At 44.3% G+C, this 26,353-nt stretch overlaps 1 protein-coding gene and 1 long non-coding RNA gene across 4 annotated transcripts in view; one reads left to right on the top strand and one right to left on the bottom strand.

Moving 5' to 3' along the window:
* The window catches only part of LOC126848419 (uncharacterized), a 216,526-nt gene that overhangs the window by 87,820 nt on the left and 102,353 nt on the right, over positions 1 to 26,353 (bottom strand). The window contains exon 2 of the long non-coding RNA XR_007687258.1: positions 23,760 to 23,938. This is a non-coding gene — a long non-coding RNA (uncharacterized LOC126848419). The remainder of the gene's footprint in view (positions 1 to 23,759; positions 23,939 to 26,353) is intronic.
* LOC126848371 (netrin receptor UNC5C-like) overlaps positions 313 to 26,353 on the top strand; it is a 30,777-nt gene continuing 4,736 nt past the window's right edge. For 2 of the 3 annotated variants that reach the window (XM_050589217.1, XM_050589215.1), the window contains exons 1-8: positions 313 to 804; positions 10,396 to 10,618; positions 20,246 to 20,659; positions 21,345 to 21,626; positions 21,824 to 21,991; positions 22,605 to 22,637; positions 23,167 to 23,331; positions 23,778 to 23,822. In XM_050589217.1, coding sequence (XP_050445174.1) covers positions 10,537 to 10,618; positions 20,246 to 20,659; positions 21,345 to 21,626; positions 21,824 to 21,991; positions 22,605 to 22,637; positions 23,167 to 23,331; positions 23,778 to 23,822 — 1,189 coding nt within the window. In that variant the 5' untranslated portion in view covers positions 313 to 804; positions 10,396 to 10,536. The remainder of the gene's footprint in view (positions 805 to 10,395; positions 10,619 to 20,245; positions 20,660 to 21,344; positions 21,627 to 21,823; positions 21,992 to 22,604; positions 22,638 to 23,166; positions 23,332 to 23,777; positions 23,823 to 26,353) is intronic. The other variant, XM_050589216.1, reaches the window with a different exon arrangement.

The following is a 26,353-nucleotide window of genomic DNA, read 5'->3' as shown; positions in this document are numbered from 1 at the left end:
CGTGTGCAGCAACAGAACTGCAGAACAGCATCCACGCTCCCACCAGAGCGCTCCTTTCCTCTTAGCTGCCTCTCCGCCTCCGTCGATACCTACACCATGACGGCATCGCCTCCGCGCCGCTACTACTACCGCCGGCACTACCACCACCATCACCATCACCCACCACCACTACTACTATTGCCACGACCGTCCGCGATACCTCCACCACCGTCGTCAGCGATCTCCACCACCATCACCACCACGTTCGCCCAGCACCGGCGCCCAAGAGGCGAAGGGCCCCGAGTTCTCCGCGCTACGAGTCAGTTGGCCGACATGAGCCGCGCGTGCTGGGGCTCCCGGTGTTTATCCGCTCTTAACGGCTAATCCCGAGACGCGTACCCTCGTATATATTGGGACGTGCGCGTGCACGTACCCGCTCGTGAAACATACACGAGGGGTGAAAACGACGTTTCTCACAGTTCGTATCTGTGGAGGGAAAAGAGATTTTTGACATACGGACCTCTAACTATGATTTTTGAACGACGTGAATAGCTTTCCTCACGACGGAGGAAATTTAGTGTGTTCTTTGTTAGCGCATTGCCAGGATCACGATTACGAAGGATTTGCGAAAGAGATCGATGTGAAATAGTTCATCCCTGAATTGGCGAACAAATACATATATTCGATAGTCGCGGGAGTGAAGAATGACGTTACGACGCACGGTGTAACGAACTTGCAACGATGATAACGCCAGTGTCAGTGTACAGTGGGGTTAAAGTGCCAGCCGGTTTATGGATAATCACGCTTCGCTGATTGGCTGCACGAGTAAGTGATATCCGACATTAGTTACGTAATGCGTCGTGTAGCGAATTTTTCTTGTTTCGAGACACATTTCCTTGGCGTCAACCGAGGAAATGTGTCCCGATAGCATATGTAAAATAGTGTTTTTAGTCAAATCGTGCGCAGAATAACATAAAACGCAGATATCTCATGAGAATTATATCATAAATAATTTTATAAAAAAAAAAATACGAAGTAAAATAATAAACTTTGATCACTATGTATTACGATATTTTGTCGCGATTTCAACATCAACTCAATTAAAAAGTTAATATAAAAAAAAAATTTCTTTGAAAAATATTAAACCTAGTATATTTTTAAGCATAACTGTTTTTTTTTTAACGTTTCCTTTAAATGTGTTTGATTTAAATGCTTAAACGCTGGCAGTCTCTTGTGACATTTCAGACGACTAATCGAGATAATTCATTATATATCCTCTCGAGCGATTACGAATATTTCCGATTTATTTCGGTGACTGCACATTTTCAAAAGCCCACTAGGGACCAAATGGAAAGATGAACGTTAGCATTTTAACCCCTGCATTCCCGCTGGGCCGCATCCACACACAGTCCAAAAGTCTCCGGGAGCCTATTAAAAACTCGCGGCATGTCATAAACTCGTGCTCGTCGATCCAAGCTTTCTTCCCTCTGTGTGTTCGGCATTCTTCCAAAATACCGGTTGTTACGACTCGTTTTCCGATATCAACTACCGGATTTGCGCGAAACGACTATAATCTTCGGCCCCTCGCTGCTCCTCTGATACGTTAAAGTACGCTGATATTACAGGTCTGCGCATCAAATGAATGAAGTCGCTGGAAAAATTATACGAGCGGCATTAATTCGAGATACACGTTATTACTTGTTGCTTCACCGGAGCTATGTTTATACACCTCCTTTACGCCGTCAATGTAAAACTGTCGAAAAACAAAATGTGCGAAAAGTTTTAAAATATTTTCTAATTATCTTAAATCCACTTTTTCTCTCAGTCTTACTAAATTGAAATATGTACGAAATAAACTGCACGCGTAAATAAAATACTGTCGAACACGATAAATGGCTCTCGGGTGATCGGTAAATCTACAGAGACTGCGCGCGAAGAGAGAGAGAGAGAGTATGCGTAATCATAAAGTATCCTCCCGTATGCACGATCGAATAAAGATTTACAAGTACTCGGGGGCACTTACTAGGATTACGTGTACAGGAGCACGTTCTTCGATACGACTTAATGGCGGCAGTAAGTTGTCGGCGATTTACGTCGCATATATGCCTGCATCCTTTACCCACGCTTTAAAATTTCGTTCTATTGCCGCTACCTATCCCGTATCCACTCGTAAATACGCGAAATGTGTGCATGGGAGGGAAGTTTTTCGAAGATCTAGAGATTACACGCGATTCTCAATAATACATCGCTATTACCACGTTGCTACATTGGCTAGATCGTTGATGGTGATTTGTACAACGATCGATTCAATCACGGCCTTTTCGACGGTATCCTGGTAGAAATGATGTTATCACAATCCGTTTGCGTGCTTATAACGAGGAAAACGGCGCTGTAAGCACGGCATTATCCCCAACAAATCGGTAACATTATGCTTCCAACTATTTACGGCATTTATTGGCTGCGAATCGTTAGTCGTGACACTCACGACCTCACAATCGCTCGTAAAGATCGCGTCTTCGTGGCATGAATAAATCTCTCGGAATGGAAAACGCTCGATACAACACAAGCGCACTCGTTCACTGAGTAAGCGTCGTTAATTAATAATATCGCGCTATCTCTTTAAACCGCGACGGTAGAATGTATTAATCATATTAATGGCACCGTACATTAATAATTACCGCTTTGTTCCACTTCGCGCGTGTCATGCTCGTTGAAACAATTTCGCGTATCATTCACAGTAAAATGTTAATAATTACACGATCATAAATTTTGCGATAATAAACGCGAAAAAAAAAAGTATTAAATATATGACAGAAAGCTTCTCGCGATTATTATCCTATCGCGAAAATTTATACGCGACCAAAGCTGAATCTCTGGATCGATAAATGCAATTTTGAATAAATCGGCGACGTATATGATTGCATCGTTATAAATAACTTTAGAACGCGATAGCGGCGCAGTCTCAAAACGATTACAAGAACAGATCATCCGGCCGTTGACTAAACATTTCGACCGACCACGTTGGTGGTACTTGGCGATTGAAAGGAGGAGGGACCTTATTTGACTTCGTCGGAGACGTTATTAACGACTGGCCCGCTCGCATAATGATCGCTACAACTCGTGTATCGCGCAGAAAAAGGCCCTCAAAAATAATGAAGCGGAGCGAGGCGCCTTATGCCAATGGGTCCCTTTATTATTTCTGCTTTTACCGCGTTCGTCGCTTTCTGTAAATACACTGAGCGTGACACGCGCGCTTCTTTGAATATTGCCGTCACCGACAGTGTTTGCCTCTCAACCAACAACATTGCCTTCTCCATCCCCGCGCCGGTTCCGTATTATCGCCGCGCTTTCAACTTCCGCTCTTTCTCGTGTAACAAAAAATAATTACAAATGAAACAAGTTTGCGTTTTTTACAAGAGATGCTTTTGGCGACTCATTTCCATATCCATGTACACAATATATATTGTATACGAAGACACAACGAATTTAAATTATTAAGATACTTTTTTTTTTCACAGAAAAAAAACTCGATAAATCTTAATGAGAAATAAACGCCATATATGAAATAGCATGAACGTTTTATGCATGAGATATGTAAAAATACTAGTTGCATTTTATCTGCTTTTCAATTTTAGTAGTGAATTAAATAATAGTGAAATACAATTTTTTACAATTTTTTAACGATGACTTGAAACATCGATTGATGCATTTTCGATAGCAATTCATAAAAAAGCTCATTCCCGCTTTCCTTGTTTCCTCCGAACGTGCAATTTCAGCTTCATCGCGCGCATCGTAATGCGTTCGCTGAAATTCTCCCCTCCCACTCCCTCCATCACATGAATAAAAATATCATGTCGGGATATTGTGGAGTGAAACTATTACGCGAAACCTACACTCTCGAATCTCCACGGGATCTGTGTAAAGGCCAGCGGTCGGCCCGATCATACTCTCGGCGTACACGTTAATACCCCATTCACACGCGATATTATTCGCGGAAGGGTACACATTCGTGCGCATTGGTCACGTTCGTGTCGGGGCCGACGTCTATCATTTTACGTCGCCGCCGCCGGCGTCTTCGTCGAATCTTTCTCACCCCCGGCGCGCGCCTTTTCCCGACTTCCGTTCGCGCCTGTACGTACGATGATACGCTATACGTGCCCGGTCGAGCAGTTTGTCGCGCGGACGCTCCGTTCAGGAAGACAGGAAACTCCCTGCGTACGTGCTACGAGTGCATGAGCCGGTCAGCAACCAATGACTGCCCATAAGCACCGTCGATCCCATGATACCCCATGCTTTCCGTGCTTCGACCATTAAAAACTCGGTACGGTTTCGGCCTCGTTCTTCGTTATCGTATCGTCATGATCAATGAAGCAGGCCTGGGCCGCCACGCCGAACGGCATGATGTATCGAGGTCTCGATCAGCTCATAGGAAACAGCGTTTGTTGCATCGGCTCGAGAAGAGAACCACGTCATCGAGAGGGGCCCACCTGGCACGCGCAGGAAGGGCCCATCTGCGGCGGCCGATTCATTCGGGGCCTCCGTGAGAACACGAAGCGCGCCTACCTGCCTCGAAGGGGCGCACAAAAGGAATCAGAGGGCCCGGTGTCCCTTTGCGAAAAATATATTCACGCGTCGACGAATTTCTGCGGTGGCGAAACGCGATCGTGTCTTCGAGACCGCGCCGGCCGATCGATCGCACGATCGATCTTTAAGGGTCCACTGGCTCGATGTGGCTTAATCTGATCGAGGAACACGACCGATACAAATCGCGAAATTTGATGAAGATGCTGATTGAACGGCAGATGTTACGCACTCTAAGATTATTTGATTGATCAATAACGGTTTGTCGAGCGATGTTCCTTAAAGAACTAATGTATGAGCGGAAAGCATACACGAGATGAAGATGATAAAGAAGCCATTTCGTTTCATTCAAATTAAATCTGCGTGAAATACTTTTATATATATATATATATATATATATATATATATATATATATATATATCTCGAATATAATAGTGCGATAAAACGACATGAACAAAATGTTGAAATAAAAATGATTTTTAATGACAGTTATATCATATATGACATTTCACGTAACTCAGAATTTTTATACAAAGGCATTGAGTTTCTATTAGTTATTTTACAATAAAAATTACATGGAAATCGTCAAAAAAATCACGCGCAATGCGTAAAGCACGCAACATCTGTCGTAAACAACATGGCGCCGTTTCTAACTTTTACTACACGTAAGATTTCTTATCGATGCGAATAAAATCGAAGAATTTTACAGAGATCAGGAAGCCTCCTATCATTCTTTACACGTCGTAATACCCGATAACGCCTGAAAAAAATCTTGGCGCAGGCGAAAGCCGCGAAAGGAACATCCTTCTCGTTTACGTCCGCTGATACGTATGGCCGAGGAGAGTTGCGTCCTCGTTTTCTCGTATAGCGGCTTTTGTCATATATATTGTGCGCATAACTCCAGCGCGATACTGAAGGATATCTCGCCTGAGGCGTTCATAGTCGCACATTGTACTTTATATTCATGCAAAAACGTCAAATAACTTGCAGGCACGGTGTTTGCCTCGTCGACCAAAAGCCAGGCGCGGAAAAGCGACGTTTGATCCTTCATCGAAAGTCCGGGGAAACTTGCGTTGCCTATCGTCGACGTACGCGGGCACGATCCACGTCTCCACGATATATGTATTTTCAGCCCGTTCTATCCTTCTCGGCGTTCCTGTTTGCGAGATGAGTACGCGCCAAAGAGCCGTATAGCCATGTTACGCAGCTGTAACGCTCTGTGCGCGGGCGATGAAACGATCAAAGAGCAAAGGGAAGGGTGTATTTCGGTATTTGGTCGAGCGAGCAGAGCTGACGCGGCGCGACGACAGAGCAGAGTTTTCCCTCCTCCCGCCCCCTCCCTTCGTCGTGGCGATGCCCGATTTTCGAAATGCCCTTGAAAGGAGTACCAAGCGGACTGCCAAGGGTAGATCGGGAAACTCTTTAGCCGCGGTCGGGATCCTTTGATCCGTTCCGTGTTGAAAGTTGCCAAAGATCCTTTTGTGGATTCCCGGAGTCGTGACACCGTTACTTCTCCCGCGCTCGATCTCGCTCGCGCGCAAAGTAATCGCAAGAGTTCATGAATACCACGACGCTTGATTTTACGGATTGCACTCTTTTAAAGCCCTCCCGCGAGGCCCTTTGATCTCCCGAGTTATTACATTTACTTTACGTTGGAAGCCGAAGCACGCGCCGCGCCAAAGTTTTACTAGAATATACGCGGGGCTGAGCGACGTTGAGAGCGCGAGATAAATATCCTTGATACTCACGAACAGATAACTTGTGTTGCGCACCGCGATCTCTTGCTTAAAAGGTCTCGATGTGAATTACGATTGAAATCCCCGTGTAATAAGCGCGGAGAAACAATCTTTCTTATACGTGATCCGATAGAGTATCGCAAAAATGGAGAGGTCAGTGACTATGTTAGTGAAATATCGAAACCGCAAAAAAGAAGCAATGAGTTATTCCTACAAACCGCAAGCAATAAGATTCATCCCGTTACAGACCATTAATAACCGCTAGAAATCGATAACCACATCAGCACATCTTTGAACACCTGCAAATATCTCTCTTCTAACAATACAATTGCTTTCAAAACCGCTGAAACACAGTGCGCCTCAAAGAAGCGCATAAATGGAATCCCTTTGCCGCAGGTAGTCACGAATTTGTATACGTCCCACGAAGTCGCAAGTTTCCACTCCCGTTAAGTCGCACCTCGCTCTCGACTCGCTTCTCTTTTTTCTCTCAGACAAAAACGATACCTTGTATATCTATATGAGAGAAGAAAAAAACCTATACGACACGATAAGATCGATTTGATGAAAATAAAAAAGCGCGATAATCTATCCTTGATTGAGGAGGATTCAGATCTTGTGCGCGGATAAGGCGCGCGACCCGATCGAGTTTGTGTGACTAGACGCATCTGCCCATTGGCTAAATAACAGCCAGCGAGGGAAGAAGGACCGGTATCTGGAGGAATCTACGCCGTGAACGTCGAGAGGAAGAGGGAAAAAGGGAGAGGGAGAAGACGATGTATATAAGCACGAGCAAAAGAGACAGCTGGCAGGGAAAAGAAAGGCGATATCCTCTACGTGCGGTCTATAAAGATGCTGCGCGAACCCACATCCCCGCGGCCGTTGCGCCGCGGGGGAGGTTGACATGTTTATTTCGCTCCGTAATCTTCTCGGATTACGTTACGGAGGAGCGAGCAAGAATGAGAGAGAGAGAGAGAGAGATGGACGGATGCAAAATGAAGAGAAACGAAGGAGGAACAGTCGGCCTTCGGTGAGAGAAGTTCTGGACGATTTCGTGGTGCGATATGTGTTCCGAGAGAATCCTTGCGGTTGTCGGTACATCCTTGAGGAATGTTTGCGTGGTTTTCGCGAATTAGTTTCCTACATTCGTGATATTCTGCGGATATCACTTTGCAATACAAGCGATACGCATCGATGCGTTGCATATTTTTGCGGAATACGGCCGATAGCGATTAATGAAAAGAATTATTTCTATCATTTACATCTCCATGCAAAAAAAAAAAAAATATAAAAACTAAGATCCATGTACAAACATATTCTAATACATTAGGACGATTATAACTGAATAAGAATCTGTTTATTCAATTATCAGGAATTAAGACGTTGAAATTTATATCTGACATTTCTAATCCGATAGGATTATCGTCATTTATCTCTCGCCGTTGAATATTAAACTATTGAAAACGCTTGACTCTTCCAACTGAAATTTATATACATAATCGCATTTTTATTCATGCCATTCGATTTTTTCCACAACATAACGTCGATTCCTCGAAAGTGTGATCGTATATTATACGCGTACATTTCTTGACCCTCCTCTGAAAGGCGACCGCATCGAGAACCGGTAGCTGTATCCTTTTGACTAGGTCCAGTTTGGTAGTCGTCCTACCTGTTGTCATACGATATTCAAGATGCATCATTTAAGCCGCTCTTGTATCGCGCTCGCTTTCTAGTTGTTACGAAAAAGAGTATCATCTTCGCTCGCTTTAGTCGCAAACGCCGACGTTGCGACGATATTGCACCAGAGAGAAGACGCCGCGGTTTACCTCTAGGCACGTTCGACAAAAGGAAGAAAGAATTGCCGGGCTTTTCTCCGGTCGGCTTTTCCAAGCAAATGGAGCCCAGGACAAGAGCACATTCGTGCCAACTGCAGTGTAAAATGCCATGTGGCAGTCACGCATGGGGCGCAACGCTGTCGAGTGTTTTAAACTCCTTTGAATGGATAATACCGAACACGTTTATATAAATTGAATTCTCATCCCGCAGGATTAGGACAAACTCGAGATGAGAAATCTGTGTATAGCCCAACGATATACGCGGTCATAATGCACATATTGCACGGGTCGTCGTTGCATCGATTATTCCGCGTCATGAATCTTCGAGAGCATTTTCGGCCTGCGTACCCGTGTATGTACATCGCTCGCAGCCATGTGTATACTAGTGTCATCGATTTTTCGAAAGCTCTTGTTGATCGAAAACATGAAAAGCGATATTGAAGAGATTCAATCCCGCCGGAATAAAAGATAACTATTCGCTCGCGTTAAGAATTCACTATAAAAAAAAAACTTTACACAAAATGTCTGCAGCTTTTTTGCAGACATATTGTCTGAATTTTCAGACAGAAACGCTATTGAATTTTTAGACATGCTCTTCTGAACTTTCAGAAAAATGACTCTGATGATTAAGATAAATTGTCTGACATTTCATCAGACATCCGGACTTCAAAATTCAGACAAAAATGTTTGCATTTTTAAAAAATTTGTTTCAATCTTCGTTACATAAAATTACACATATTTTTACATGAAAAAGTTATCACATTGAATTAATATACAAATATCGTCGTACGGTATTAAAAATAATATTATAATCCGATCAAATTGATTATTTCGCATGTATCGTTTTAAATGGCGACTAAATTATGTTATCGTGATTATATATCCGGGGAACAAAAACTCGTATCGTGAACACGAAACTTAAAAAGGCGACTTCTTTTTTCACAGCACGCTAAATTTCACCTTATTCCATTACGCGTTTGCTCACGAGAAAGCTGCTGTACAATAGCGCTTGCGGATATAATCGAGCATCTAGCTCGAAAGACCTTGACGAACGACATTGATAAACGATCCCTTAGTTGCGTTTCAACTAACCGACTCGTAGGATCGTATAACAGCTTGGTACTAACAAGCTTTGCATATACGCACGCCAGATATATGCTCGCTTTGGTAAGTTTCTGCGCGAATTTTGTTGCATGATATGCACACATCGCGTGGATTTTAAGCATCTCGCTGGGAGTTTAAAGTATCGATCGATAAGCGAGGGTAATTCTCACGTAACATTCGAGGTGTAATGCCCTACGAATAAGTGATGTAATTTTAAGTATATGTGCAGATTAATACGCGCGATAAAATATGTATATGTTACTAAAATCTTATTGCAAAGCGATGCGTTTCGCAGGCAATATATTATTTAAACTCCATGAAATCTCTTTATGCGAAGTTGACTCATATATGTATAAATTCGTCTATTGAAAATACTCGGAAAATATATCTCTTGAGATTATCAATATATATATACACAGATCTTTGAATCCAAAATTTAAAACATTGCATTTAAAGCCAGACATGAATCAACTTGGCGTAAAGAGATTTCATAGAGTTTATCTTTAAATAATATATTTCCAATAGACGAATCATGCTTAATAATTAATTCCGACGGTTATCGATCGGAAAGCCTGCTCGTGGTAGAAACAGCAGCAGTCTCGCATTCGAGGGAGCTATCGAAACATAAGGGGAAATTACGCCCTCTCCCCTTGGCTTTCCTTACGTTCCTTTCACGGTAGCAACGACTGGAAATAAAGGCGCCGCGAGGAAATTTCGCGTGCGGGAAAGTGTCTGCCGCCGTTGGAATATTTAAATGCCAAGGGCTGCCAGCCACGTCGTAAGTGGCACTCTCGACTTTCCTCTAACCGTCTCTTACGCTTTCCGGTAGAAACAACGTCGCGGCGACCCGACCGACGTTAAATCCATTTCACCTCGATACTTCTTCGCCCCGTTGCGTGCGAGATGGAATTTTCATTCCGCGCAAAGAATATACCTTCCCTGAGTTATGTAGTAGAAGCGAAGTAGGTTGCTTTATCGTGTTTCTCGAAATTGCTAAAAGTCGCGTATATATATTTTACTTATGCTCTTTATGTCCAAGATTTATGGCGCGCACGATTATATTTCGCGTTCGCAGAAAATTATTTTTTCTCGTGTTAACGAGAAAACCAGATGTGTTGAAATTGCTATATTAATCAACCGTTGTTTCTTGTTTGTGTTGCAGGTACGGGCTCGTATCAGGCCAACGAGTGACTAGTGTTGTGTCGAGTGGCGCCGAGTGACGGCATTTAAGTGTGTGATTCCGATCGTTTCTTTCCACGAGAGATGAACGAATGATCGTACCGCGGTCAATCCCTTAAACGCGATGAGGCCGAAATCTTGCTCGCTGTTCCTTTTGTTCTGCGTGCTCCTACCAGCAGTGGTTCGTCCCTTCACATCCGGCGAAGGTAAGTAAAAAAGCTCCGCACATAAATCAAAATTATATTTTATATATATATATAATTTCGATTTTATATACATACATATATAGAAAGGTCCGTCGCGTCGCTCCCTCGTAAAACTTCAGGCTACCTTGAGGAAGAGATCCATCCCGCGTAGAAGATCGTTAAGTTTGCCATTTAACTCATGCCGAGAGCCTATAATGATCTCCTATTCCCATGGATACCAAGAACCACGCGGCTGAAGTATTCTCGCTCGAGGTACTCGCACCAAACGCAATGTCCGAGTACTACTTTACGCGAGTTCTGTCGAACGCAAGCGTCGGAAAAATGCACAAGAGAAATTACTGCTAGGCTGTAAATTACGTTATGTCGTTGATGAACGATCATTGATCGCGTTAATTTGTTTCATCTGCTTTCAGACTCGAGACATTTACATATTTTTTTGTTTTACGATCGGTAGAGAAAGGAGGAGGAGGAGGAGGAGAGGAAGGGAAAAGAAAGAAGAAAGAATTACACGAAACAATGAAAATATTTCAAACCGCACTCTTAATAATAAATCCGCGAGAAAGGGTCGTATAAATGCGTTTCGGTAAATAACGTATGTATATATAATATATATTTGCAACAATTAGAACAAGCCACTTGAAAATATCATTTGTCAACATTCTGGGATGGCAATACACCGAAGCGAGATATAATACACACCGTGATTTAGGTGTTTCGCTAACGATCGCGAGAGGAAAATGAAAAGAGACGTCTACCTTTTGCGGGCTACAACGAGGAAGGAAAGTCGAGCGTTGCGGCTAGAGATATATGTATACGAGCAAGCGTTACGAATACGCGCGGGAATAACCGCCGCGGGAACGAGATCGAGAGAGACTGCTAATTATACGGCGAGGCAGACTGACTGATTAGTCGTCGGCATAACCGGCCGGTTACATTACACCAGCCCGTTTTCGATGATGGATTATGCTCTCTACCCCGGAGCTACTTTTGAGAACGACCTCCTGGACTATAGTGTACACGGTGGTGGTAACCCCCAATGTTACGCTCTTCTTTCTTCAATCTTCTCCTCTCATGAAGGGACACCGCGGTTGACTAATTAGCGCTTCTGACATATCCTCGTCATCGTCGTTCACGTTAACGATGGATTGTATTTACCGCGACGCACATATTTGCCTTCTGCGTTAATGTAAAAAGGGCGAGCGCGATAATCAATCTCTGTTAACCGGGGACAAAAGTATCGCGCGCGCGACGTCGTAAAACAAACACAGTAATCTATTTTTCGCGTTCTTTCGTCAACACATCTCTTTCGCGCATTGTCCAAAATCTCCACCGAAGGTAACCGCGAGTTACCTTCCTTAGTTCGCGTGTAGCGTGCAACTGCTCTTTCCCTGATAAACGAAAAACGGATGTATATGATTTAACGGCGCGAAATGAGGATACAATTATGACTCGCTAACCGTCTTCTCCTCCAACATCTAACTATATAATCTTGGTTATACACGCGCTTGACTCTCATCCTTATTATCCCGCACGAAAGGCGCGTTTGCCCACGCGCGCACACATCGACAGGAACAAACGGCGCCGGCTTGAAAACATTCGTTTTCCATTCCCCTGGGTACGTGCCGTACAATAGAAATCGCAACATAATGCGCGTACACGGCGTACACACACGTCGTCTTCCTTTGGCCATTTTTCTCGCTGTGTGCACCGGGGTAGATAAATAATTCCCATTCTGGCGCGCATCCTCACCCGATGGAAGCTACAACGAGCGAGGATATATTCTTCGCACAGTCAGCATCGCGCGCGAGAAATCATATCTCACATATATGTACATATGTATAGGTATACGCGTCGGTATACATATATATATATATGCTCGCGAAATGTGCTTTCCATTTCTCACGCACGTCTCTCGGATAAGTAATAATTATCTTCAACCGACACACGTCGAGAAACAATGCGGATATAGTTACAACAACGCGGTTAAAAATGCTGTGCGTGAAGGCTATACATTTACTCGTCGCATATCGAAGACTTCATTGTGTATGATTAGATAAAGTTTAATGAAGCACGATTGCCGTCCGAAACACTCCGCATAATAGCATAGGCACGACTGGCTGCACCTATCAAGCATATGAAAAAGATTGCAATCTATTCTCCAAGTCATCGCGTGTAACTCGCAGATAATTGCCGCACTCGCTACTATCATCGTTATGCGAAAAACAAGCCTTAATACTTTTAGCTCGCTGATAAATATACAATTACGGCCTCTGACCTCGTAATAATTTCAGCGAGAGTTACACGGCGCCTATCGCGTCTGTCGAAGCGTTGAACGAATCGACGCGGCGCGATCAGTCTTTTCTTCTACTCGATTCTACCCTATCTAAGGCGTAATCATCATTGGGCAAAGCGGCGAACAAACGGCGCCTAGCGCCGCTCGCTCGCACAACCATTCTCCTACGTGCAACTTGCCAAGAGAGAGAGAGAGAGAGAGAGAGAGAGAGAGAGATAGCGCGACATATTACAAGCATGCACGCACGCATGCACGCACACACACTCACACGTGCGTGAATAATTACCTTGACGATTTATCGCGTCATAATTTCGCCGTCTTGAGCGGCGGTCCGGCGTTGCCGGCGCGCGCGGCGAGAAAAATATTAGCCGCGTTAATAATTAACGGGTCGCCCGCGGAGAGGACGTGCCGCTCCAATGACTCTGCGTTCTCACGTTTTGGCCGCACATGCGGTAGCCGTCGCAGCGCACCCGGTTTTCATCGTTGCACCATTGCATTCGCGAGAGAGCGCCCGCACCGGTGGCGAGGTGCAATTTTTCAGCCGCGCTCGTTATCTCAGCGCGACTCGACTCAACGCGACGCACGGTCCGCGAATTTCACGTCCGGAAGATGTATTCGGCTCGCGGCAGAGTTTTTTATGACACGGAGGCTTCGCAGACGAAGAAGGGCCTGGCGATACACATACCGCAATATCCTCGAGCGTGCGCGCGCCGGCAAAGCCCAAATTCTGGCTTTCATCCGAATGGAAGAGGCTCTCCGCATCCAGCGCACACACTCCCCGTACGCGAGTATTAAATTTATGAAACCGATAGCGTCGCGCGTGCGCCCCGCTCGAAAATTTATGTTCCGCGACGTGGGATTATGCGGAGAAATTGATCGTTAATTCGTGCGCGTTCCGAGTTGCTTTGTGATTTACACCGGAGCTTACACGGATGCGCGTGTGCGCCGCGACTGTGCGTGAGAGAGGCATGATTCGTGCAGCCGCGAGGTAAAAAGGCAACGGCAAAATTGATTCTGCGATCGATGTTTTTACAGCTCCAACGAGAGAATAACTTCGTCAACAGTTTCGGCCAACTGCCTTCGGGGGATATCTTTGAAAATAATTTGTTCTGTCGCTTCGAAATGAGCTTCCTTAATCGCGCGATGTAATAAATTACACGAACCATGACGAATTCGTGTACCGGCAATCGCCGCGGTGTTTCTAATCATACCTCACGAAATGATCGCGCTATAAATCGCCGGGCGTTATATCATCGCTTTCACGATCAGATTCGTTATCCTCGATCACAGCGCGGCGCTTACACGTCAAGAGAGGATAATAGGATCCCTCGCGCGAATGCATCGCGCGGATTCGAAAGGGATCCGCTACTCACCTCGCCGGCCGGTCAACCCTCCCACTCTGATAAGTATCATAAGTAAATCGCGATTATCGTTGGCGATATAATCGCCGATCAAGAATGCGGCTGGCTGCGCGAGCGATGGGAGCCGGGAAATCTGCTCTCTCGCGAAATCGCCAGGGGCCAAAAATGCAAAAACCGCGAACACGTCAATTGGTACGCGCGCTCCCTTCGTGCAATTACTCGGTTCATTCCAGGAGAGGCGGTTTCGTCTCGCAAGATTCGAAAAGAACGGTTCTTGAGACAAGAGAGATAAAGAGAAAAAAATAAAATGAATGGCGATCGGGAATGAGGATGAAAATACGAAAAGGGGAAGAGTCTCTTTAATATCTCGTAGTCTCTCATCCGAACGATCGAGAAGGAATATCGCGCGTTCTTCTCGCTGTGACGAAAGGTCAGGTCAGCTTTAATTATCGTAAATCAAACGAGCGGCCGCCGCACCGTGCCGGCCGCCCGAGGAGGCCCCAGAGTTGCGCAAGTACGATTATTGTTGAAATCAGGGAGAATATTGACGTGGAGAAGCCAGGGGAAGGGGGACCGAACGGTGCCTCGCGAATATGCGAGGGAACGGCGATCGTGAAATATCGACCGATCGGATTACGTTCTTCGGAGTCGTGATATTCTCGCACGATAAAACTGCTTTTTTTTAATGAGATTATAGCACACGGTTCTTATGATTACCTTCAATTAATTATAAAATTATAAATAATGAAACAAGAATATCTGTGAAATAAGCTTAAGGAATATTAACGATTTTAAAATCTGTCTACGTCAGGAATTAATATTACACAATGCCAGTATATATTTAAGCAGAATATATGTATAGTAAAGGATATAAAAAAATTTTCTTTTATGTAAAAGACATGATAAATTCACATGTTACTATAATTGTAGGTTGTACGCTATATACAAAATAAAAATTTTTGAAAAAAGTAGACTAAATCCGTTCAACTAATTTTCATTTTTTTTTTTTATTGAGATATCACATATGCGTAGATTCAGTTATAAAACTCATCTTATTTTGGTCTTGTTTCATCGCGCTCGCTTTCATTTTGAACAAAACAGAACGGATCGTTTTCATGTACTTTTGTTGTAGAATCGTTACGCTGCATATTCGATTCAATATAACCGCAACGATGCTCGCTCCGCTGTAATGTTACATCGAGCGCAAATTTTCATTCAGGTTTTAATAGCCCGAAACTATAAAAAGATACATGTGAGAGGGTATCGTGGAAATATATCGGCATGACGTATGCGATTCGACCTCGCTGTTATCAATACACTCTCAAGAAGCCACTGCGGGTGGTAACATGCGAACAGTCGTATCTGATTCCGTTATTCGCTTAATTACACGCCTTAACGTAGCGGCGACGTGCCGGGCCGCAATCGAGTCGTGTAATACGCATCATCACCCTCCATTTTCCACTCTTTGCGCCACTCTCACCCTCACCGCTCACGCATTTGCGAGCTTTAATTCATTTAGTCACCGTCGACGCATACGCGGCCGTCATACGTGTGTTACGCGCTTCGGGTTATATTCGATTATTCTTTCGCAAAAATTGTATTTCCTAGTCTTCCTATATTTCGAGAACATTTTGCGAGAGAAATTTAAAAAATATTAATTTCATCGTATACACAATTAAGTCGGGACAAACTTGAAATTAAGCAAGCGATATCGCTATGTGTTTGAAATATCCTGTAGGGCTGTTCTATCAGTAATTCTAAAATCCTATCAGTACACATGTGTTACTTTCACACGCATGCAAAGTAATACATACGATAAGCAATCTCCCTCTACATCTATACGTGGGATTAAGATGTATCGACCGATCCGGATCAGTCGGAATATTTTAATCCGTCCCACGATGTCATCTCGTCGCCGATCTCGTCGGAGCAAAGTATCGCGATCACCGATCTCCATCAACCTCTCTTTAGATTTCAAGCAATCTTCATCTGCATTGGACCGTATCTCCCACGCATGGATCTTTGCGATATCGATCGATAAAAAAAATCGTCGTATCGACCCACTCATTGTCATGTCTCTCGTTAGTCGGCATGACACAGTTCAACAAAGTCTCGAGAAGCGCGGAACTTGACTTGCATTATATGGATACGGAGGTCATGATCTGTGAACGGTCTAGAATACAATGGTGACCCCGACCTGACTAGGCGCCGTTCACTATTGTGACGACATAGTACGTCCGCAACGTCCGGAAACGAACCTCTTCACCACGTGGCGATAGATGGACGTGGAAACATTAATTCAATACGACTTTTGGGTTTTATTGTCGGCTTGCTCTCACTCGAAAACCATTCAAAATATTTGCTCTGCACCTGGATCGCGACTTCTAACTAATCCGACTTTAGAAAGTCGCCGGAGGGATAATCGTCTTTTCGCACCTTTCGCACCATTCGAGAAGGGCGGATCGAACATTAACCTTATTCGATAAGACTTTATTGAAAGAGTTATTTCAAAATGTTATTTTTGCATGTTGATTCGAATCTTGCCGTTTTCTCATTCGTATCATTCGACGGTTCCGCGCGCGCGCATGAAAATCAGAGGGAAAAAAATATACAAACCGTTGGGTCAATGTTGCCGCGGCCACGCAACAATGACGGGTGGTGCTTTACTCGGCTCGCTGGCTAAAATAACAAGGCACGTGACGCGAGAAACAAGGAACCCCTTGTCTCTTCTTTAATTCGTCTCTCTTCCTTTCGTTCGTGGCATCTCGCCGCGCTCATCCGTATATACTTCGTGTACGCCCTTCCTCACGCTCGGTACCGTCGAGCGTGGCCGTCGACCGAGCAAGAATCTCTCAACGGTGTTCTCTCGGTATACTGCTGTTGCAGGTACCTTTGTTAATTAAGAGGCGTCATGTGTGGTCTCTCACCCCGGCGTGCAGACGCATCATGAAACCGTACACGAATGCACCGTGCGACTCGTGTCTCTGTCTCGTTCCGGGCACGATACGTGGTCAACCCGCGTAGTAGCCACGTGGGGTTCGAGGATGCGAATGTACATCGCGTTCATGTACACGTGTATGTAGCCGCTGCTACCGTCTGCCTGCCTGGCCGTCTGCGACGCGTATCTAACGGAGACACGACTAACTAGCTTGCCCGCCGTGGCTAACGAGGAGGGGTTCATGCTGGCGCCGCGACCAGGTGATTCGAGCGACGATATGAGACCGGATACGTTTCCATCCGGGCCCTATCGTCCATCCGATCGAGCCGAATTATCGGAAATCGATGACAATTCTCCGGACCGGCGAAACGACACGATCGTGTCGCGTGACATAGCGCATGATTAAGTTACCCCTCTCGCCCCTCGTTGTCGCGCGCAAAACTTTTTCCAGTATCGCTACATTAATCGACGGATTAAGGTAAACGTAGCTTTCGTATTGCGGAACCAATTCGAAATATGTACGCGCGACGGCGTGAGTTATAATATAAGGTGCCGCGTTACGTTACCCGACTACGCGCGTATAAAATGAATAATGATCGTGACGCTCCGCGCGTTCACGGTCATCGAATATTCATTGTGGCCAAGATTCCACGCGGCCGCTGCGGATAATTATCTAGACCCAATGGAGGAACCTTTTTTTTCCCGCAACTGACTCAACATTATACAGTCGCAACATTATAGTGTCGCGTGACCTGCCTCAATTAAGTCGTCCGCTTCGTGCCTGCATTCTCTCTCCGCGGCTCTTGTTTTCGGCGTGCTTAAAGACTTCGCCGTGCTCGGCGAACCGCTTCGGCGTAAGAGAACCAACCGTGTCATTGAACGTTGTTAAAAATACATGCGAATCGATTGAATAACGGCGACGCATGTCGTATTCGCGAGTCGGCACCGAAAGAGAGAGATTGAACGATTCCGCGAGCATTCCTATCAATGATTCGATCTGGTCGAATTGTCAGGAAGCAATGAAAATCCCATTCCATCTCGTTCCACTTTCCGCGCATCGCGTGACGTTACCCGATTAAATCCGCGTCTTGTTATCGCGTGCGCTCTTTCCTTTCTATGCATCCAATGTGTTGGAAAAGCCACTATCAGAGAACGCTACTATATAACCCCACCGTACAAATAGATCATGGCTACAAATTATACAACGCATACGATTCGCAAAACGAGAAGGCCGTAAACGCGCTCAAGGCAACTGCAATTAAGAAAGAGGATATAAAACCAATTGGGGCTGATGGTTATTTCATTCTAGCCGATATTAAACGCCAAACCTTCAGCTTGTACGCGATATTACGTAATAATGTCGAAGATATACGATCAGCGATACAACGATTCGTCGTATGATGCTTTCCTACAACATCCCCGCCGCATATAAATACGTACAATAAAATTCCCGATAAATGCAGCGATGAGCTATACGCATGTTCGAAATGGTTAACGAACTGGTCGCATGCTCCCAAACGGCTAACGAGAATTCGTATGGATGAATTCACCATCAGGAGAAACCGGATAGAATGATTTCGATGGGTTCTATCGGCCATTCGATTTGCTCGAATTATCGGAAACCGATGAAAATCCTATTTTACTTACGCGTCTCTCGTATTCGTACGTCGCGCGTTACCGAATTTCTGCCTGTGACTCCGACGTCATCGTTACGTCCCTGTTCGGGGAACCCCTCGACTATTGCCAATCCCATTGTAACGTCATCGTCGTCGTCAATCGTTCTCTCCCCCTCTCTTTCTCTTTTTCATTCTTTTCTCACAAAGGCGGCTGTATATTTTTTAACGTGCCCCCTCGATTTTGTCGAGTGAGAAATATTCGTTTCAAATGCACGTAATGGAATTAACCAACAAACGCGAATCTATTAAAATCTAAAATCCGAGAAAACCAATCGTACATACACTGGTGTATTATCGGTCGAAACTATTATGATCAAATGCTATATATCTGTTCCTTCGTACGCTTAAAACAATCAATCGTAAGACAATGCGTGCATCTGTATTGATTCCGTAACACACATAGCGTTTATCTGGCATCGGCGCCGCCGTTGCAATTCACTGACTTTGATATAAACGAAGTGCGAACGCATCTCATGCTAGTGTTAACAACCATACGATATTTTCATCTCGTATTTATATCACAAGTGCAACATCCGATTGTTCGATATCGGACATTGGTTGACAAATTGAGCACTGTATAAAAAACGGAATACGCGGACGGTTTATTACGCGTCGAATTTTTTTAAGCTTTGCGAGAGAGAGAGAGAGAAGAGAACGAGAAAGAGTGAAAGAGGCGACGGTATAGGCACGTTAAATTGTGGCCCCCGGCCAAATGTCGCACGGGGATAAAGGTCTAACCACTCGTTGACGGAAAATACATCGGACTTGTGCACCGGTGAGCCGCGTAAATCCGAAAATTCATTACTGCAGCGCGAACCGCGCGATTGTTCGTAGCCGGCGTTTCCTAGTCGGCCTGCGCGAAGCGACGCCTGCATTAATGGCTGGGCGTCAGGATTTACAGTAGGGACCAACACCATTGTGTTGACAGGCGAATATAAAATTTTCGCGACTCCGATAGAACGTGCCACGCGGTGAATAATGATCGTCATCGAATTAATAACTGAACCGTGAGTTACGATTACGGTGTATTCAGAATGTAGACGACATCGCTCTCTCTCATGCCGCTTCGTCAGATTTTCGCTGATAATGAAATGCGGCGTAATGATAGTACGGAAACGACTCGATTCATTACGTTGTAATAGTCTCTAATATCTTTGTCACATTTTATTATTGATTTCAACATAAAAGCTTTTCCGCGACATTGATTTGCAGAGCGGATAAATATATTAAATAAAAGAAATGCTTTTATATTTTTTGCAAATAATATGGATATTTATGATATTGTTGTGCACATTATAAATGCCTATAAAAAAATAAAAACCGATTTTTTAAAAATCGAACTATTTCTTTTTGTGTCAGAAAATGAAGATGCCGCAGAGGAGGAGGACTCGTATCTCCTAGAGGAAGACGATGTGCCTTCAGCTACGATAGCCAGCGACACCGAGTTGATTTCCGAAGGTGGTGGTCATTTACCAGTTTTTCTCACGGAACCTATAAACTCTTTCGTCGTGAAGAACAAACCCGCAACTCTACATTGCAAGGCCGCTCACGCGCTGCAGATTTATTTCCGTTGTAACAATGTGAGGGCGGAGGATTCTCAGCAGCAGGATTTCGTAGATCCCCATACGGGAACAAGGATCGTCGATTGCGAACTCAATATCACGAGGGATCATATTGAGGAGTACTTTAGCAAGGATAAATTCAAGTGCGAATGCATCGCTTGGTCTGGATCAGGACAGATTAAGAGCCAGCCGGCAATTATCGATGTTGCTTGTAAGTATATACATATATAAAAGTAAGATTGTATCGATCCATTAATCTTCTGAAAAAGATTCTAAATTTCCTATTTCATCGACAAAATTTTTCAACCGAATAAAAAGTGTAGCAATGTGTAGCGATATTATCATAGCAAATTACAACGCGTGATTATATTTTTTTATTTTTAAGTCAAACAGTTCTTGTTCTCGGTGTGTAACTCAAGTACGTGAATCAAAGAGGTTTGAAATAAACGCCGCGAGGATTCTGGGGACAGTCGACTTTTCGTCTCACTTTGTCTTTGTTCCCTCTTAATTATCTTGATTCTCCTGCCAGCGAAGTCGTTATTTAATTCTGCTCCTTAATTGACGGCAATGCAATGAGCGTCGAGTTTCCAAGAGAATCAATTTAAAGGGACAACCACTTGGCCAATTTCAGAATTACATAACTCAAAAGCTAGACGTAAAAATGCGTTTGGAGAGATAGAAAGAAACATCGTATAAATTATCAAAAAAAATTGAAAAAATATTATGTCATAAAAAAAAGGTTTTGATATTTGTATACATATATAAATTAATATTTTTCTTTCATAAATATTACGTATAAAAAAAAGAAAAAAAAATTAAAATACTTCAAATTATAATTTTGTTCATTATCATTATTCACATTTATCAAGACGGGCACGTGAAATAATTTTTTTCAGACTTGAAGAAACAATTCGAATCGCCACCATACTCCGTATCCGTCGAAGCAGGCCAGAGCACCGAGCTCAGGTGTTTGCCTCCGGTAGGAGTGCCGCCACCTAGAGTTTACTGGTTAAGAAATAATATCCCTGTGGACACTGAGTCGGATACACTTTTGGTGTCCAGCGAGGGCCACCTACTCATTGGTCAAGCGAAACTTAGTCATCAGGCGAATTACACGTGCGTCGCTGAAAACATCGCCGCAAAACGACTAAGCGAGCCAGTTAGCTTAACAGTATACGGTAAGAGTTTGTACGATTTTTTCTTCTCCTTCAAAAATGATTTTTTTGAAAAAAAAAAAGTATACAATAATTAGATCTGCTTGTATCTATTATATATTATATTGCATAGCGTTCAATATCTAAATATTAATAGTGAATAAAAAAATAAATTTTTTCATTTCATACATTTCAAAAATATTTTTGCTGGTTTGGATTAGTTAACGGTGGCTGGTCTTCCTGGTCTTCTTGGTCGGAATGCCATTCGCGATGCGCGAAAGGCGGTCAGAAGAGGACGAGAACGTGCACGAATCCAGCGCCCATGAACGGCGGTCAGCCGTGCCTCGGCCCGTCTCAGCAAAAGATGGACTGCAACACAGCTTGCCCCGGTGAGTCCCTTGAATTCATTATCCGGCCGCGCATAAGACTTTCGAAGAAGAAACCTCTCTCTATCGAGGAATCTTCTTGCCTGTTTTCATATATTTCTTTGTTCTAATCTACTAAGATAACGTCGTTCAAAGTATTTAACGTATAGCAAGCGAAAAAAGATATCTTTCTTTTTCTTCTCATAATTCTTGTCGCGCAAACGATGGACAAGTCGGTTTTGTCGAGACGATATTACCCCGATTTACTGAAGAGAGAAATCTCGTTTGATTTACGACCCGATCTCCACTCTCTCTCTCTCTCTCTATTCGTTCTCTTTCTACGTCGAGCATATCTATTGCGCACGTCATAGTCTCTTGGTGAAGTCTTTTAAATCGTATTCACCTTTCGAAACATTTGCGACATCTTAAAAGCATCTATGGCTATTCTCGTAAAGAACACGCAGAGTGCATGCAAACGATTGAGCCCCCTGGAATAACGTTCGAGGAAAATCGATGCCTGCTTTTATACGTCAATGGTTAAGACATTGATCGATCCGATATTCTTTTGGCATTTTCACGCGAGAGACACTCACGACGCACTTTTTATTCCCCTTAACGCTCGCTCACTTTGGAGTAGCCGGCCCTTTGGAGGAATTCACTAACACCCTGGGTAAGTCCTTCACATGTGCATGAATCATGGCCCTCGGCTACGGACGAAAATTAAAGCGCGACCGCAGCTACAACCGCGTATGTAAGGGCGTTTTAATAAAACGTAGTAAACTATGTCGGAAAGTAAGCGCACCGCGCTGTTTATCCGGTGGCGCTTAAGTGCCAATAAAGCAGCCGACTTTGGAACGAGAGACTGAGGATGTAAACGGGTTCGGCGCGCGGTTAGTCACCATCCTCTGTTTCTTTTCTTTTCTCCTTCGCGCGTGATGACTTAAAGGAAAAACGTGTCGATACGAGTCAATTATATGAAAGGGAAATAAACGTCGTTGTAAGAGCCAGTAACAACGGCAGTAAACGTAACCGAATTGACAAGTATGGTATGCTCAGAACGAGACCGCGAAGATACGCGCCGAGTTACGAGCCCGTTTTGTCCCGTCCAAGTTTTTTATTGTCGCCGCACGTCGATCGGACTCGTCTTAACAACTCTGAACGAAGGGGGATCTCCATCTTCCTCTTTTTTTTCTCGCCAGTTGTGGACGGTGGATGGTCCAGATGGTCGGCATGGTCGGTGTGTGGGAGCGACTGCACGCACACGAGAAGGAGATCGTGCGACGAGCCGCCACCCAGCCACGGCGGACGATCTTGCCAGGGCAGAGATATCAATGTGGCGAATTGCACCGGTGGTATGTGCAACGGTAAGTTACCGGCAAACTTTCCTACCTTTTGATTACGTTTTACGCTTGTTGCAATCTTTTTACGTTTCGCAAAGTTCTTACAAAATACTTCGGATAAGTTTTCAAACTACGGATAGACTCTTCATTTTCTCGTAATGTAAAAATAAGTATCATTTATGATTTTAAACTTTTTAAAGTAACGATCATTTCATCGAAAGATATTTTATTCTACGCAATTATATCGTTAGTTTAATTATTTAAAAGAGTTTTTCAAAAGTCATTTCCACATAATTTTCTTTTAGTTGTAAAATTTTGATAGAGTAGATCACAGTATATACTCACGGTATAAAACAAATAGTATTAACTAGTAAATATACGGCAGTTTTCCAAAATAATTTATCAGAGAAGACTTCTCGATATTATCGAAATCCTTTAATTATCCAACTTACCGACGCTTCCTTTTACAGTCAACGGCAATGTGAAGGTGGGCGGCGCTCATTTCACCGAGGAAGGTGAGTTGGGCAAGCAATAAAGCATTTTCTCGCTCTTTTAATCTCCGTCGATCCGTTTCCTTTTACGATTTTACCTCGCGTCGTTTCCCATGCCGTTCGTTGGTCGACAAAGCGTTCTGCAAAGAGAAAACTTTCTCGATTAGATAAGCTACGATCTCTCCGCGATGTATTCGAACCTCCTCCGATTCGTTCCGGATTTGTAGATGTTCGCGAGAAAAATAAAACGAGATGAGAAGAGTAGGAGGTTCCCTCGCGCGCAGGGCGCGACCAAGGCGCTCAACCGCGAAGCAAATGTCCTTAACTCGTCGTGCGACATTCTTGGATGGATTCTTCACGCCCGCGGTGCACGCCATTTATATTCCCGGCGACGCGGCGCTATACCCGACGATCTGATACCATTCAAATCAGATGTTTTATGCGCCATGAAAAAGACGGCAAAATAGAGAGCGTGAATGCAGGCGCGGTGAACATTAGCATTATTCATTAATCCGGTATAATAACGCAAATCGAGTCGCCCGCGTTGTGCATCAGACTCGTCGATCTCTCGACGCGCGCTTATGCTAAAAATATAATTCCCGCGGATGAAAAGAGAGCAAGTCGACTGCCTGCGATATCTCTCGCTTTACCACGACGTATTTGCCAACGCGTTTTTCCGCGTCAATAACGAGCTCGGAGCTACTATTTACTTTTAATTACTTGACTGGTTAATTATTGACGCTCCCGCGAAGGGCCCGTCATGATCGTCGCGACCCTTCGTTGCGTCGATTCAAACAATCGTAACAATGAGGTAGCCAAGGGTGGCCCACACTGGTCCGCACAGACGCCATTCCCCCTCGCCACCCCTTGCCATCCTCCTCACTCTCCCCCGCTTCCCTAAGGTAGCCAATTCTATCGACCGAGGCACATCAAAGTTGCACGCGATACGGCTGCACTCTCTCTCTACCCTCTTTGCGCCGAGGGGCGGAGAACCGGCTTTAATATCGAAGAAAATTATGTAATCGGTAGCCGTTACGCCCTCATCACGGAAGGGGGAAATTGATCGCGCATGCAAATAAAGTGCCATTATCCCGTAGCGTAGAGCCGAGCGTGTACACGACTGGATCTCTCTCTCTCCTCGAGGGGGCTGGATGCCCCGAAACGGTCCCTCTCCTCCCCGCCCCCCCCCCGCCTCTTGAATCCAGAAGTGAGTTCGATTTTCCTGAAAGCGGCGATAAAATATAGATGGAAGATACGGCCGCGCGCCGCCGCCGGAGAAACGTGATGCGATTTACCGCCTTACGCCGACAAGCGCGTCTTGCGAGAACCTTGAGTCATCCCGGACGCGTCCCTGGTTTAAATATTTAAGACGCAATACCCTTCAATCGAGATAACATTAAAAATGGACAGGCTCACGATGATCGATATTTAAGCGCGTTGAGAACAAATTATTATTTATTTTTATTAAAATTGATTATTATCTCGATGATAAGAAAATAAATTAACTCTCTAGTAAGTTTTTAATAAATATAAAAATAATCTAGATTATATAAAGAATATAAAGAATTAATTAATTATAATAAAGAAAATTTGATAAATTTTTATCACTGACAGAACATGAAAGCTTTTGCGCAATATTGCGATCTCCCGCAAGTGAGAATGAAAAATAGCTTCGGATACATTAGGTCCGGGTTATAAAGCGTTATCAATGGTCTGAAAAAAATAAATCCCGATATCCCTACGAAAAACCAATTTTTCTTGCTGCCTCCGTAAGGAGGGTGAGAAGTCGTACGCATTTCCGTCTTGTCGCGTCCTGCGGGTAACGATGTGGAACTATTGCGTTTTCGAAATCCCTTTTCCGAATTCGTATGCATTTTCGTCGCTGTCGTATATTGACGTGCGAAGCACGTGTCGAGAACACGGCGCGCGCCAACGAGGCACACATGATCCCGCGAAAGAGAGTTTGAGCTCGAAAGTCACGTAGCAGGGTTACGACCTCGTATGGCTTTGACATTCTAAAATTGGAAGAAGCTTAAGAGTGTCAGGCTCGCATGGCAGGCAGTTGAGGTATTTCTCGAAAACTTTTACGACCGCGGGAGGGGGAAACATTTTCTACGTCGTCTCGTTGTCGCAGAGCACCAGGGCAGCTTCGTGAATGGTTAAGCACGCAAAAAGTAATCCGGTAAGAGAAAAAATTGCCCATAATTTAGATAACTGCGGCGAGAGCTTCCGCGCCGCCGCGTTTTACTACGCGGCCGAGTTTTATTTTGCGAGAATTTCATTTCCTTCGTTCGCATTTACTCCCATTATCCATATATCCGGAACAGCGGTCATAAAGCATTGGGATGAATTCGTTTTTGCATAAGCGCGGGCGATTCTCGAGGACGGGATGCATCATCGTGTAATTTGATCTGTACGCCGCATGCTTCGTTAAATATCCGCTACATTGTGATGCAATCTCGGTCGATGGTTTCCCACGCCGCAGTTTTCGCCGATGGATTTTCTTCCTTCCACATCGAACGCGACGCGGTAAAGACTTGAGATTATTATTCCGC

This window comes from Cataglyphis hispanica, chromosome 3, assembly GCF_021464435.1.
Source record: "Cataglyphis hispanica isolate Lineage 1 chromosome 3, ULB_Chis1_1.0, whole genome shotgun sequence".
Taxonomy (NCBI): Eukaryota; Metazoa; Arthropoda; class Insecta; order Hymenoptera; family Formicidae; genus Cataglyphis; species Cataglyphis hispanica.
Note: the sequence above shows the minus strand (reverse complement) of the source record. Positions and strands in the feature narration are given on the sequence as shown.